The 15,955-nt window shown below is 44.5% G+C and overlaps 1 protein-coding gene across 1 annotated transcript in view; it reads right to left on the bottom strand.

The window, feature by feature from the left end:
- The window catches only part of ranbp9 (RAN binding protein 9), a 45,459-nt gene that overhangs the window by 6,332 nt on the left and 23,172 nt on the right, over positions 1 to 15,955 (bottom strand). The window contains exons 7-11 of the mRNA XM_047368778.1: positions 4,306 to 4,418; positions 3,616 to 3,724; positions 1,508 to 1,662; positions 1,181 to 1,334; positions 101 to 222 (exon numbers count right to left, since the gene is read on the bottom strand). Coding sequence (XP_047224734.1) covers positions 101 to 222; positions 1,181 to 1,334; positions 1,508 to 1,662; positions 3,616 to 3,724; positions 4,306 to 4,418 — 653 coding nt within the window. The remainder of the gene's footprint in view (positions 1 to 100; positions 223 to 1,180; positions 1,335 to 1,507; positions 1,663 to 3,615; positions 3,725 to 4,305; positions 4,419 to 15,955) is intronic.

The following is a 15,955-nucleotide window of genomic DNA, read 5'->3' as shown; positions in this document are numbered from 1 at the left end:
AGCCTCATTAATCAGGACTGAAAAACGCTCAACAGAAACCAGGAAGAACGGCTGATAAATGCTGAACCGAGGCCTCGGTATCTCAACAAGCTCCACCCACCCATGTCTGCATCACAGTCGTCGGGCTCTGTGGCGTGCTTGGAGGTACCGTTCAGAAAGCCATTGGAGGAGGACTCAGTCACTCCGTTGGTGAAGTGGTCGATCTCCATGTCCACATCATTACTGAGGAAGCAGCAGAAACACAGAGAGGTCAAACTGCTGGAAGGGGTCATTTCTGGCAAGTTGCCACAACTTTCCTGATTTCAATCTAAAACTGAGAATTATTGCTGTAAAACTATGAAGAACAAGAACATCTGAGAAGAACGGATCTCATCTGGATGTGCTGGAGGTCTTTACCAAGGCGTAACAATGTTTTAAATGGTTTCCATCAAACCAATCCTACGGTTTAAAGTCTTTTTAATGAGATTCCAGAGAAAGTGCTGAACTGACCCGAGGTCTTTTTCTATAGAGAATAGACTAGTGCAGCATCCCTTCCCCCACCTGTTGCTGCATGAGGCCACTGGTTGGATAAACATTGTTCACAACAAAAACTGAATTAGCCGATATGTGTTTTTTTTTTTTTTTACAACATGAAATATTTCCAGTCGTGATGTGACAACAGAAGCAGCACCAGCATCAATATCAATGTAACATTGCTGTGTGTGTCAGCTGGCAAGTTACAGTATCTGTTCTGCAGCTGACTGCAGGCTAGCTATGAGAGCAGACACATATTTCACATATTTGTTAGAATATTACATTTCAGGGGCCATGCAAACAAAACTCTACTCTAGTCATTTTTCCCCAAATACTGTGCTGCTATAAAATATAGAAATCCTACATTTTCATTTTAAATCTTTGAGTAAACTTCATAACACTATGAAACCGTAGAGTTTTACCTAAGGTCATCCGACAGTGAGAATCTCATGCTTAACCTCATCTAAATGCTTTCAACCACATATACAACTGGAATGGATGAAAAAGACTCTTGAACTGTAAACCAAACCTCCAGGTCTGTTTTCAAAACCAGCAAAAATCCAAACAGAGAACTAAAACAACTTGGAGTGAAAGAGAACAAACATCTCTGTTGGGATGAACTGATTCATGTGGATTTTCTCCAGTCTTCCCTGATTGTTCTCGGTACCTGGTGATGGGCTGCTGGCTGCGGCTCCCGTTCAGGCTGATGTCAGAGCCCTGGAGGGCGGGGCCAGAGCTGGGGGGGCAGGGCTTGTGACTGTGAGGGGAGGAGCTGTGGCTCTTATTGGATGTCACACCATTACAGCAGTTGCTGTCAAACCCTTCAGCAGCATAAAAACAGAGAGACATAATGTGGAGAAGATCAGCTGGAAGATTTTAGTAGAAAGACCAAACATCAAATATTTCTGAAGCTGGTGAAGCTCCAAAGGGTTAATTTCTTTCCCCGATGGGATCTCTATTAGTTCTGATGATCTTGAGACCAGCAGGAGCGTACCTGTAAGGTAGGGCTGGGAGCTGCTGGCTTTGTGGCTGGGGCTGCTGAAAGTCCGGGGGGAGCCAGGGTAACTGTCCTGAGACTTCGGGCTGCGTCCTCCGAGACACCTCACCTCGCTGTCGGTCCCATTCACCATCTCTATGAACTGTCTCACCCTGGACACACAGGGGAAACGGGCAACTGAGAAGCAGGACGGGAGACCACAACAAATATACAAGTCCTTCTCAAAATATTAGCATATTGTGATAAAGTTAATTATTTTCTATAATGTCATAATGAAAATTTAACATTCATATATTTTAGATTCATTGCACACTAACTGAAATATTTCAGGTCTTTTATTGTCTTAATACGGATGATTTTGGCATACAGCTCATGAAAACCCAAAATTTCTATCTCACAAAATTAGCATATTTCATCCGACCAATAAAAGAAAAGTGTTTTTAATACAAAAAACGTCAACCTTCAAATAATCATGTACAGTTATGCACTCAATACTTGGTCGGGAATCCTTTTGCAGAAATGACTACTTCAATGCGGCGTGGCATGGAGGCAATCAGCCTGTGGCACTGCTGAGGTCTTATGGAGGCCCAGGATGCTTCGATAGCGGCCTTTAGCTCATCCAGAGTGTTGGGTCTTGAGTCTCTCAACGTTCTCTTCACAATATCCCACAGATTCTCTATGGGGTTCAGGTCAGGAGAGTTGGCAGGCCAATTGAGCACAGTGATACCATGGTCAGTAAACCATTTACCAGTGGTTTTGGCACTGTGAGCAGGTGCCAGGTCGAGCTGAAAAATGAAATCTTCATCTCCATAAAGCTTTTCAGCAGATGGAAGCATGAAGTGCTCCAAAATCTCCTGATAGCTAGCTGCATTGACCCTGCCCTTGATAAAACACAGTGGACCAACACCAGCAGCTGACACGGCACCCCAGACCATCACTGACTGTGGGTACTTGACACTGGACTTCTGGCATTTTGGCATTTCCTTCTCCCCAGTCTTCCTCCAGACTCTGGCACCTTGATTTCCGAATGACATGCAGAATTTGCTTTCATCCGAAAAAAGTACTTTGGACCACTGAGCAACAGTCCAGTGCTGCTTCTCTGTAGCCCAGGTCAGGCGCTTCTGCCGCTGTTTCTGGTTCAAAAGTGGCTTGACCTGGGGAATGCGGCACCTGTAGCCCATTTCCTGCACACGCCTGTGCATGGTGGCTCTGGATGTTTCTACTCCAGACTCAGTCCACTGCTTCCGCAGGTCCCCCAAGGTCTGGAATCGGCCCTTCTCCACAATCTTCCTCGGGGTCCGGTCACCTCTTCTCGTTGTGCAGCGTTTTCTGCCACACTTTTTCCTTCCCACAGACTTCCCACTGAGGTGCCTTGATACAGCACTCTGGGAACAGCCTATTCTTTCAGAAATTTCTTTCTGTGTCTTACCCTCTTGCTTGAGGGTGTCAATAGTGGCCTTCTGGACAGCAGTCAGGTCGGCAGTCTTACCCATGATTGGGGTTTTGAGTGATGAACCAGGCTGGGAGTTTTAAAGGCCTCAGGAATCTTTTGCAGGTGTTTAGAGTTAACTCGTTGATTCAGATGATTAGGTTCATAGCTCGTTTAGAGACCCTTTTAATGATATGCTAATTTTGTGAGATAGGAATTTTGGGTTTTCATGAGCTGTATGCCAAAATCATCCGTATTAAGACAATAAAAGACCTGAAATATTTCAGTTAGTGTGCAATGAATCTAAAATATATGAATGTTAAATTTTCATCATGACATTATGGAAAATAATGAACTTTATCACAACATGCTAATATTTTGAGAAGGACCTGTACAGCTGATGATAAATAAGGGAGACATTTAAAAAAATATCCAGATAACGTCTGCAGAAATCTACTTTCCCAGCAGCACTGGGCTAAAAATCAGGTATCATCTTCTCCAACAAGACATTTTGGAAAATGTCCTTCCAGGTAAACTATGGTAGCCATTTCAAACAAACAAAGAGCTACTTTTTCAGTGAGCTGATGACTGAATCTAGTGAAGCCATGAATTAGGATTTTCATTTTGCTCCTGTTAAAGAGAAGCTTCTCTACTGTGGGATTTTGTTGAGTCTTACTTGAGCATAAAGAGGAGGTCTGGGTTCCTTTCAAGGAGGTTGGGGTAGAGCTGCTGGGTGGTCTCGATGGCTTCGCCCATTCTACCCGACAACACCAACTTCTGGATCTCTGCAAACCAACAGAAGGAGCTTACAGTTATGTTCAAAGTTCTCAACTTCAGATGCTGCTTCTTTTGTTTCCTCTAAATATTTAGAACCCGTCACGCTGTTCATGTTTTAGATATTTCTCTGCTTTAGAAACAACAGTTTCTAATATATGAGCCATCAGCAGGCTTCTGTGGATCCATCTGGACCACCAATCATCTTAACCAGGTGTGTTGGACCATGGAAACATCCAGATGAGGCCCATAGACCAGAGGGTGGCATCATTGGTTGATGGCCGAGTCCAAACACCACCTTTTAATCATGGAACTGTACAGCCGGGTCGATCGCAGCGCTGGGCTGAAAGGACTACAGGTTCTCCTCATTCACACCTCAGTTCTAGAGGCTCCACAGTTTAGTGGTATCACAGTTCTGGATGAACTGTAAAATGTTAAACCTGTATTAGGTTAAAATCTTAAAACACATTCCTACGATCATCATTCCTTACGTTCTTACATCATCGCCATCTTCATCATGTTTCTTCTGGTACATGGAGAGAACATCTTCTAAGCTGCTCCGAGGTTTTAGCAGAAACAATAAGATACTCACTCTGTCTGTTCTTGATGGAGGCGAGTTCCTCGTGCACGGCCTGGTCCGTGGATTTAGCGAAGGCCTCGGCTGTGGCGCAGTAGCTGTGGTGCACCAGATATGAAGCCACCATTCTGCAGTGATAAGAACCAAGCACACCCGGTGGTCAGAGAGCAGCATAATCTCGTCACGGCTCTGATACAACTCATGCATCTGTGACGTGATGTCCGGGTTAGTCCAGGTCCAAGCTGAGAAACCAAAGTGATCTGTGTGGAACAGGCTCACTGCCATCAGCCCATTATGCCAAAAACCACCTTTTTATGTGTCACTGGTTTATGTGGAATAAATAAACTGCAGCAGTAAAACTGAACCACTGAACTAGCTCAGAGGACCACAGCTTAGAACTCAGAAGTTCTGACAGACCCAGTACAAATGGTGGGAAGCATTAAATCCTTACAAGACTTATTACTTGATGTTAACTTTGTAATTTGAAGTTTCTGTAGCAGGAAGAGGATGAAACTGAAAGCAGAAACTCTAGAGCACAATTTCTATCAATCAACAGGAAAACTACAAGAACATAAAAGCTGAAAAACAGGAAGTCAGTTTGTAGACGAAGGAAAGCATTTTTTTCTCGCATCCATCTTCTTTTGTGGCTGCAACTAAGCTGATCACCGATTCCTTTCATTTCTTCACAGAATCACTAAAGTTTCCACAATGTTCTCTCTTGGTTTGTTGCACACTAACAGAACTTTTCATAAACCCGACTCATGTGACGGCCAACGCTGTGAGCAGGAAGATCTGCGATAGGAGCTCTCAGAGGTTCAGTCGGTTACAGGCGCTCTGCTATGATAACACTTTCTAATCACCGCTCTAACAGCTCACAAACCTCCTGTTTTCCAACCAGCCTGCATAAAGCCAATGACTCCCTCCGTTCCACCCACACCTCCACATGAATCTGCCCCAAATGGAGATTTAATCCATTCAGAAAAGGTAATTATTGCAACAGAAGACTAATCCCATCACAGCTTGTCCTGAGAAAACAGAGTCCGGCATGTTTGACTTCTGGATCGCAGCTCCAGCTAGAAGTGCATCCTTGTACTGGATCCATGTCATGTTGACGGCAATCTACTGGTGATGCTCAGCTGTAGGTAATATATGCTGCGTCTGAAGAAAAGCTTACAATAGACGTTAATGATCAGCAAACTGAACTTTTTAAACATTCAGAACAGTCCAAATTGTTTCTAAACATCTTTATTTCCTTTAAATGTCTCCTTCTAATTGGTCAAATTCAGTGGTCTTTAATGAAGCACTATTCTGCTTGGAAATAAAAAAAGCTTTTAACTGGACAGAAAGTTTAGTTTGAATCGCAACCATTCACAATCTTCATCCAAGAGAAGGTCCTAAACCTCCGGTTTAAACACGAAGAACCTCCCTGTGTTGCTGAGCCAGAACACGTAGCAGTTCCGAAGGATTCTGCTCAATTTATACACAAACATTTAAAACATCTGATATGCCTGCAAGAATCAGTAAAGGTTTATCATGTTTGAAACAACGTGTTTATTTCCACTCGGGGGATCAATAAAGTATCTTTGAATCGAATTGAATGAAAAGACAAGAAACTTCATTGAATTAGCAGTGTGCATGTTTACTGCAAAGTTTGGAAAACAAGAAAAATCTCTGCAACCAAGGCTGCTATAAAAAGATAATTCTTCAAAACATAAGTGAATTAGGAGCTCATAAAGAACATGTTTTTATGTGGACCGAGAGTTTTAAGAGGAACTAGGGGGATAAAATATGGCGATGGCCTCTATGCAAACTGACAGTCTTCGTGACTTAAAGCAGCGCTTCCTCCACACAGTCCAACCACCACGATTATTTGGCTCTGTGACGACCTCTGCCACAGGTTCAGAGGTGCATCGACTCCCAACTGCTGCCGCTTCTGGACGCCACTTTAAAACAGAAAGGCAGGAGACAGCAAAAGGTCTCGCCTCGAGCAGGCAGGGTGACGATCCTGAGCCTTTTTAGCACTAAAACACTGAACTAACTGAAAATCTGCAGCAATTCCAGAACAACTATTGTGATCAGTAGAGCTGCATCATAGTAGAAAGTGTTGCGATGATGATATCTGTTGCCATGTGTGTCTATTTTCATCCTCTGTCCAGTGAGCATCTGCTGCCTTGTGACTTTGTCCAACTGGCCGAATATCACATTAGCATTTAGAATAAAAGTTCTTACCAGCCGACAGTCACTGCACTCCAGACAGGTTTTTGGGACATGAATATTGCACCCACTGATACTGCGATTAAAATATAATAACTTATTGTGCAGTCCTAGTGATCAGTAATAAAATTGTTCATTGTCCCATTAAACTCAGTTTTTATATGAGGAGAATTCATAAAATGTTCAGAGAATGTAGAAGGAGTATATGGAAACTTTGAAGGTGTTTAAGGATGTTATACCTCTAAACCATTATTTTAAACAAGATGCAGCTTAAAAAGGTAAAAACAAACAATAAGTGAACTCAAATTATTCTGATCTGCTGCAAAAAACATCACAGAATAAAAGATAAGTGCAAATCAAATGGAAAAACGTTTATTTATACAGCACTTATGTTGTCACACACAGAGCCTGTAGCAGCCTTAACTGTGCCGGGGCGACGACCATCAATCGTTCCATCCATCGATCCATCCATCCATCCATCCATCCATCCATCCATCGTTCCATCCATCCATTGTTCCATCCTTCCATTTATCCATTTATCCATCCATCCATCCATCCATCCATCATTCCATCCATCCTTCCATCCATCCATCATTCCATCCATCGATCCATCCATCCATCGTTCCATCCATCCATCGTTCCATCCATCGATCCATCCATCCATCCATCATTCCATCCATCCATCCATCCATCATTCCATCCATCCTTCCATCCATCCATCGTTCCATCCATCCATTGTTCCATCCTTCCATTTATCCATTTATCCATCCATCCATCATTCCATCCATCCATCCATCATTCCATCCATCCATCCATCATTCCATCCATCCATCGTTCCATCCTTCCATTTATCCATCCTTCCATTTATCCATTTATCCATCCATCCATCCATCCATCCATCATTCCATCCATCCTTCCATCCATCCATCATTCCATCCATCGATCCATCCATCCATCGTTCCATCCATCCATCATTCCATCCATCCATCCATCGTTCCATCCATCCATTGTTCCATCCTTCCATTTATCCATTTATCCATCCATCCATCCATCCATCCATCATTCCATCCATCCTTCCATCCATCCATCATTCCATCCATCGATCCATCCATCCATCGTTCCATCCATCCATCATTCCATCCATCCATCCATCCATCCATCCATCATTCCATCCATCCATCCATCATTCCATCCATCATTCCATCCATCCTTCCATCCATCCATCGTTCCATCCATCCATTGTTCCATCCTTCCATTTATCCATTTATCCATCCATCCATCATTCCATCCATCCATCCATCCATCCATCCATCATTCCATCCATCCATCCATCCATCATTCCATCCATCCTTCCATCCATCCTTCCATCCATCCATCCATTGTTCCATCCTTCCATTTATCCATTTATCCATCCATCCATCATTCCATCCATCCATCCATCGATCCATCCATCATTCCATCCATCGATCCATCCTTCCATCCATCCATCGTTCCATCCTTCCATTTATCCATCCTTCCATTTATCCATCCATCCATCCATCCATACTTCGATCCATCCTTCCATCCATCCATTGTTCCATCCTTCCATTTATCCATCCATCCATCCATCCATCCATCCATCCATCGATCCATCCATCCATCGTTCCATCCATCCATCCATCGATCCATCCATTTATCCATCCTTCCATTATCCATCCATCGTTCCATCCATCCATTTATCCATCCATCCATCGTTCCATCCATCCATCCATCCTCCATCCATCAATCGTTCCAACCATCCATCGTTCCATCCATCCATGTATCCATCCATCCATCCATTTATCCACCCATCCATCCATCCATTGATCCATCCATCGTTCCATCCATCCATCCATCCATCCATCCATCGTTCCATTCATCCATTGTTCCATCCATCCATTTATCCATCATTCCATCCATCGATCCATCCATTGTTCAATCCATCCATTTATCCATCCATCCATCCATCCATCGATCCATCCATCCATCCATCGTTCCATCCATCCATTTATCCATCCATCGTTACATCCATCCATCGTTCCATCCATCCATCCATTGTTCCATCCATCGATCCATCCATCCATCGTTCCATCCATCCATCCATCGTTCCATCCATCCATCCATTGTTCCATCGATCCATCCATCCATCGTTCCAACCATCCATCCATCGTTCCATCCATCCATTGTTCCATCCATCCATTGTTCCATCCATCGATCCATCGTTCCATCCATCCATCCATCCATCCATCGTTCCATCCGTCCATCGATCCATCCATCCATCGTTCCATCCATCCATCCATTGTTCCATCCATCGTTCCATCCATCCATCCATTGTTCCATCCATCGATCCATCCATCCATCGTTCCATCCATTTATCCATCCATCAATCCATCAATCCATCCATCGATCCATCAATCCATCGTTCCATCCATCGATCCATCCATTGTTCCATCCATCCATCGTTTCATCCATCCATCAATCCATCCATCCATCGTTCCATTCATCCATTGTTCCATCCATCCATTTATCCATCATTCCATCCATCGATCCATCCATTGTTCAATCCATCCATTTATCCATCCATCCATCCATCCATCGATCCATCCATCCATCCATCGTTCCATCCATCCATTTATCCATCCATCGTTACATCCATCCATCGTTCCATCCATCCATCCATTGTTCTATCCATCGATCCATCCATCCATCGTTCCATCCATCCATCCATCGTTCCATCCATCCATCCATTGTTCCATCGATCCATCCATCCATCGTTCCAACCATCCATCCATCGTTCCATCCATCCATTGTTCCATCCATCCATTGTTCCATCCATCGATCCATCGTTCCATCCATCCATCCATCCATCGTTCCATCCGTCCATCGATCCATCCATCCATCCATCCATCCATCCATCCATCCATCGTTCCATCCATCCATCGTTCCATCCTTCCATTTATCCATTTATCCATCCATCCATCCATCCATCCATCATTCCATCCATCCTTCCATCCATCCATCATTCCATCCATCGATCCATCCATCCATCGTTCCATCCATCCATCGTTCCATCCATCGATCCATCCATCCATCCATCCATCATTCCATCCATCCATCCATCCATCATTCCATCCATCCTTCCATCCATCCATCGTTCCATCCATCCATCGTTCCATCCTTCCATCCTTCCATTTATCCATTTATCCATCCATCCATCATTCCATCCATCCATCCATCATTCCATCCATCCATCCATCGATCCATCCATCATTCCATCCATCGATCCATCCTTCCATCCATCCATCGTTCCATCCTTCCATTTATCCATCCTTCCATTTATCCATCCATCCATCCATCCATACTTCGATCCATCCTTCCATCCATCCATTGTTCCATCCTTCCATTTATCCATCCATCCATCCATCCATCCATCCATCATTCCATCCATCCATCCATCGATCCATCCATCATTCCATCCATCGATCCATCCTTCCATCCATCCATCGTTCCATCCTTCCATTTATCCATCCTTCCATTTATCCATCCATCCATCCATCCATACTTCGATCCATCCTTCCATCCATCCATTGTTCCATCCTTCCATTTATCCATCCATCCATCCATCCATCCATCCATCCATCGATCCATCCATCCATCGTTCCATCCATCCATCCATCGATCCATCCATTGTTCAATCCATCCATTTATCCATCCATCCATCCATCCATCGATCCATCCATCCATCCATCGTTCCATCCATCCATTTATCCATCCATCGTTACATCCATCCATCGTTCCATCCATCCATCCATTGTTCCATCCATCGATCCATCCATCCATCGTTCCATCCATCCATCCATCGTTCCATCCATCCATCCATTGTTCCATCGATCCATCCATCCATCGTTCCAACCATCCATCCATCGTTCCATCCATCCATTGTTCCATCCATCCATTGTTCCATCCATCGATCCATCGTTCCATCCATCCATCCATCCATCCATCGTTCCATCCGTCCATCGATCCATCCATCCATCGTTCCATCCATCCATCCATTGTTCCATCCATCGTTCCATCCATCCATCCATTGTTCCATCCATCGATCCATCCATCCATCGTTCCATCCATTTATCCATCCATCAATCCATCAATCCATCCATCGATCCATCAATCCATCGTTCCATCCATCGATCCATCCATTGTTCCATCCATCCATCGTTTCATCCATCCATCAATCCATCCATCCATCGTTCCATTCATCCATTGTTCCATCCATCCATTTATCCATCATTCCATCCATCGATCCATCCATTGTTCAATCCATCCATTTATCCATCCATCCATCCATCCATCGATCCATCCATCCATCCATCGTTCCATCCATCCATTTATCCATCCATCGTTACATCCATCCATCGTTCCATCCATCCATCCATTGTTCTATCCATCGATCCATCCATCCATCGTTCCATCCATCCATCCATCGTTCCATCCATCCATCCATTGTTCCATCGATCCATCCATCCATCGTTCCAACCATCCATCCATCGTTCCATCCATCCATTGTTCCATCCATCCATTGTTCCATCCATCGATCCATCGTTCCATCCATCCATCCATCCATCGTTCCATCCGTCCATCGATCCATCCATCCATCCATCCATCCATCCATCCATCGTTCCATCCATCCATTGTTCCATCCTTCCATTTATCCATTTATCCATCCATCCATCCATCCATCCATCATTCCATCCATCCTTCCATCCATCCATCATTCCATCCATCGATCCATCCATCCATCGTTCCATCCATCCATCGTTCCATCCATCGATCCATCCATCCATCCATCCATCATTCCATCCATCCATCCATCCATCATTCCATCCATCCTTCCATCCATCCATCGTTCCATCCATCCATCGTTCCATCCTTCCATCCTTCCATTTATCCATTTATCCATCCATCCATCATTCCATCCATCCATCCATCATTCCATCCATCCATCCATCGATCCATCCATCATTCCATCCATCGATCCATCCTTCCATCCATCCATCGTTCCATCCTTCCATTTATCCATCCTTCCATTTATCCATCCATCCATCCATCCATACTTCGATCCATCCTTCCATCCATCCATTGTTCCATCCTTCCATTTATCCATCCATCCATCCATCCATCCATCCATCGATCCATCCATCCATCGTTCCATCCATCCATCCATCGATCCATCCATCCATCCATTTATCCATCCTTCCATTATCCATCCATCGTTCCATCCATCCATTTATCCATCCATCCATCGTTCCATCCATCCATCCATCCTCCATCCATCAATCGTTCCAACCATCCATCGTTCCATCCATCCATGTATCCATCCATCCATCCATTTATCCACCCATCCATCCATCCATTGATCCATCCATCGTTCCATCCATCCATCAATCCATCCATCCATCGTTCCATTCATCCATTGTTCCATCCATCCATTTATCCATCATTCCATCCATCGATCCATCCATTGTTCAATCCATCCATTTATCCATCCATCCATCCATCCATCGATCCATCCATCCATCCATCGTTCCATCCATCCATTTATCCATCCATCGTTACATCCATCCATCGTTCCATCCATCCATCCATTGTTCCATCCATCGATCCATCCATCCATCGTTCCATCCATCCATCCATCGTTCCATCCATCCATCCATTGTTCCATCGATCCATCCATCCATCGTTCCAACCATCCATCCATCGTTCCATCCATCCATTGTTCCATCCATCGATCCATCGTTCCATCCATCCATCCATCGTTCCATCCATCCATCCATCCATCCATCGTTCCATCCGTCCATCGATCCATCCATCCATCGTTCCATCCATCCATCCATTGTTCCATCCATCGTTTCATCCATCCATCCATTGTTCCATCCATCGATCCATCCATCCATCGTTCCATCCATTTATCCATCCATCAATCCATCAATCCATCCATCGATCCATCAATCCATCGTTCCATCCATCCATCCATCCATCCATCCATCCATTGTTCCATCCATCCATCGTTCCATCCATCCATCCATCGTTTCATCCATCCATCAATCCATCCATCCATCGTTCCATCCATCCATTGTTCCATCCTTCCATTTATCCATTTATCCATCCATCCATCATTCCATCCATCCATCCATCATTCCATCCATCCATCCATCCATCCATCCATCCATCATTCCATCCATCCATCATTCCATCCATCCATCCATCATTCCATCCATCCATCGTTCCATCCTTCCATTTATCCATCCTTCCATTTATCCATTTATCCATCCATCCATCCATCCATCCATCATTCCATCCATCCTTCCATCCATCCATCATTCCATCCATCGATCCATCCATCCATCGTTCCATCCATCCATCATTCCATCCATCCATCCATCGTTCCATCCATCCATTGTTCCATCCTTCCATTTATCCATTTATCCATCCATCCATCCATCCATCCATCATTCCATCCATCCTTCCATCCATCCATCATTCCATCCATCGATCCATCCATCCATCGTTCCATCCATCCATCATTCCATCCATCCATCCATCCATCCATCCATCATTCCATCCATCCATCCATCATTCCATCCATCATTCCATCCATCCTTCCATCCATCCATCGTTCCATCCATCCATTGTTCCATCCTTCCATTTATCCATTTATCCATCCATCCATCATTCCATCCATCCATCCATCCATCCATCCATCATTCCATCCATCCATCCATCCATCATTCCATCCATCCTTCCATCCATCCTTCCATCCATCCATCCATTGTTCCATCCTTCCATTTATCCATTTATCCATCCATCCATCATTCCATCCATCCATCCATCGATCCATCCATCATTCCATCCATCGATCCATCCTTCCATCCATCCATCGTTCCATCCTTCCATTTATCCATCCTTCCATTTATCCATCCATCCATCCATCCATACTTCGATCCATCCTTCCATCCATCCATTGTTCCATCCTTCCATTTATCCATCCATCCATCCATCCATCCATCCATCCATCGATCCATCCATCCATCGTTCCATCCATCCATCCATCGATCCATCCATTTATCCATCCTTCCATTATCCATCCATCGTTCCATCCATCCATTTATCCATCCATCCATCGTTCCATCCATCCATCCATCCTCCATCCATCAATCGTTCCAACCATCCATCGTTCCATCCATCCATGTATCCATCCATCCATCCATTTATCCACCCATCCATCCATCCATTGATCCATCCATCGTTCCATCCATCCATCAATCCATCCATCCATCGTTCCATTCATCCATTGTTCCATCCATCCATTTATCCATCATTCCATCCATCGATCCATCCATTGTTCAATCCATCCATTTATCCATCCATCCATCCATCCATCGATCCATCCATCCATCCATCGTTCCATCCATCCATTTATCCATCCATCGTTACATCCATCCATCGTTCCATCCATCCATCCATTGTTCCATCCATCGATCCATCCATCCATCGTTCCATCCATCCATCCATCGTTCCATCCATCCATCCATTGTTCCATCGATCCATCCATCCATCGTTCCAACCATCCATCCATCGTTCCATCCATCCATTGTTCCATCCATCCATTGTTCCATCCATCGATCCATCGTTCCATCCATCCATCCATCCATCCATCGTTCCATCCGTCCATCGATCCATCCATCCATCGTTCCATCCATCCATCCATTGTTCCATCCATCGTTCCATCCATCCATCCATTGTTCCATCCATCGATCCATCCATCCATCGTTCCATCCATTTATCCATCCATCAATCCATCAATCCATCCATCGATCCATCAATCCATCGTTCCATCCATCGATCCATCCATTGTTCCATCCATCCATCGTTTCATCCATCCATCAATCCATCCATCCATCGTTCCATTCATCCATTGTTCCATCCATCCATTTATCCATCATTCCATCCATCGATCCATCCATTGTTCAATCCATCCATTTATCCATCCATCCATCCATCCATCGATCCATCCATCCATCCATCGTTCCATCCATCCATTTATCCATCCATCGTTACATCCATCCATCGTTCCATCCATCCATCCATTGTTCTATCCATCGATCCATCCATCCATCGTTCCATCCATCCATCCATCGTTCCATCCATCCATCCATTGTTCCATCGATCCATCCATCCATCGTTCCAACCATCCATCCATCGTTCCATCCATCCATTGTTCCATCCATCCATTGTTCCATCCATCCATCCATCGTTCCATCCATCCATCCATCCATCGTTCCATCCGTCCATCGATCCATCCATCCATCCATCCATCCATCCATCCATCCATCGTTCCATCCATCCATTGTTCCATCCTTCCATTTATCCATTTATCCATCCATCCATCCATCCATCCATCATTCCATCCATCCTTCCATCCATCCATCATTCCATCCATCGATCCATCCATCCATCGTTCCATCCATCCATCGTTCCATCCATCGATCCATCCATCCATCCATCCATCATTCCATCCATCCATCCATCCATCATTCCATCCATCCTTCCATCCATCCATCGTTCCATCCATCCATCGTTCCATCCTTCCATCCTTCCATTTATCCATTTATCCATCCATCCATCATTCCATCCATCCATCCATCATTCCATCCATCGATCCATCCATCATTCCATCCATCGATCCATCCTTCCATCCATCCATCGTTCCATCCTTCCATTTATCCATCCTTCCATTTATCCATCCATCCATCCATCCATACTTCGATCCATCCTTCCATCCATCCATTGTTCCATCCTTCCATTTATCCATCCATCCATCCATCCATCCATCCATCCATCCATCGTTCCATCCATCCATCCATCGATCCATCCATCCATCCATTTATCCATCCTTCCATTATCCATCCATCGTTCCATCCATCCATTTATCCATCCATCCATCGTTCCATCCATCCATCCATCCTCCATCCATCAATCGTTCCAACCATCCATCGTTCCATCCATCCATGTATCCATCCATCCATCCATTTATCCACCCATCCATCCATCCATTGATCCATCCATCGTTCCATCCATCCATCAATCCATCCATCCATCGTTCCATTCATCCATTGTTCCATCCATCCATTTATCCATCATTCCATCCATCGATCCATCCATTGTTCAATCCATCCATTTATCCATCCATCCATCCATCCATCGATCCATCCATCCATCCATCGTTCCATCCATCCATTTATCCATCCATCGTTACATCCATCCATCGTTCCATCCATCCATCCATTGTTCCATCCATCGATCCATCCATCCATCGTTCCATCCATCCATCCATCGTTCCATCCATCCATCCATTGTTCCATCGATCCATCCA

Source organism: Girardinichthys multiradiatus, chromosome 6, assembly GCF_021462225.1.
Source record: "Girardinichthys multiradiatus isolate DD_20200921_A chromosome 6, DD_fGirMul_XY1, whole genome shotgun sequence".
In the NCBI taxonomy this organism is placed as follows: domain Eukaryota; kingdom Metazoa; phylum Chordata; class Actinopteri; order Cyprinodontiformes; family Goodeidae; genus Girardinichthys; species Girardinichthys multiradiatus.
The sequence above is the reverse complement of the archived record's forward strand: the minus strand, read 5'-3'. Positions and strand labels throughout refer to the sequence as shown.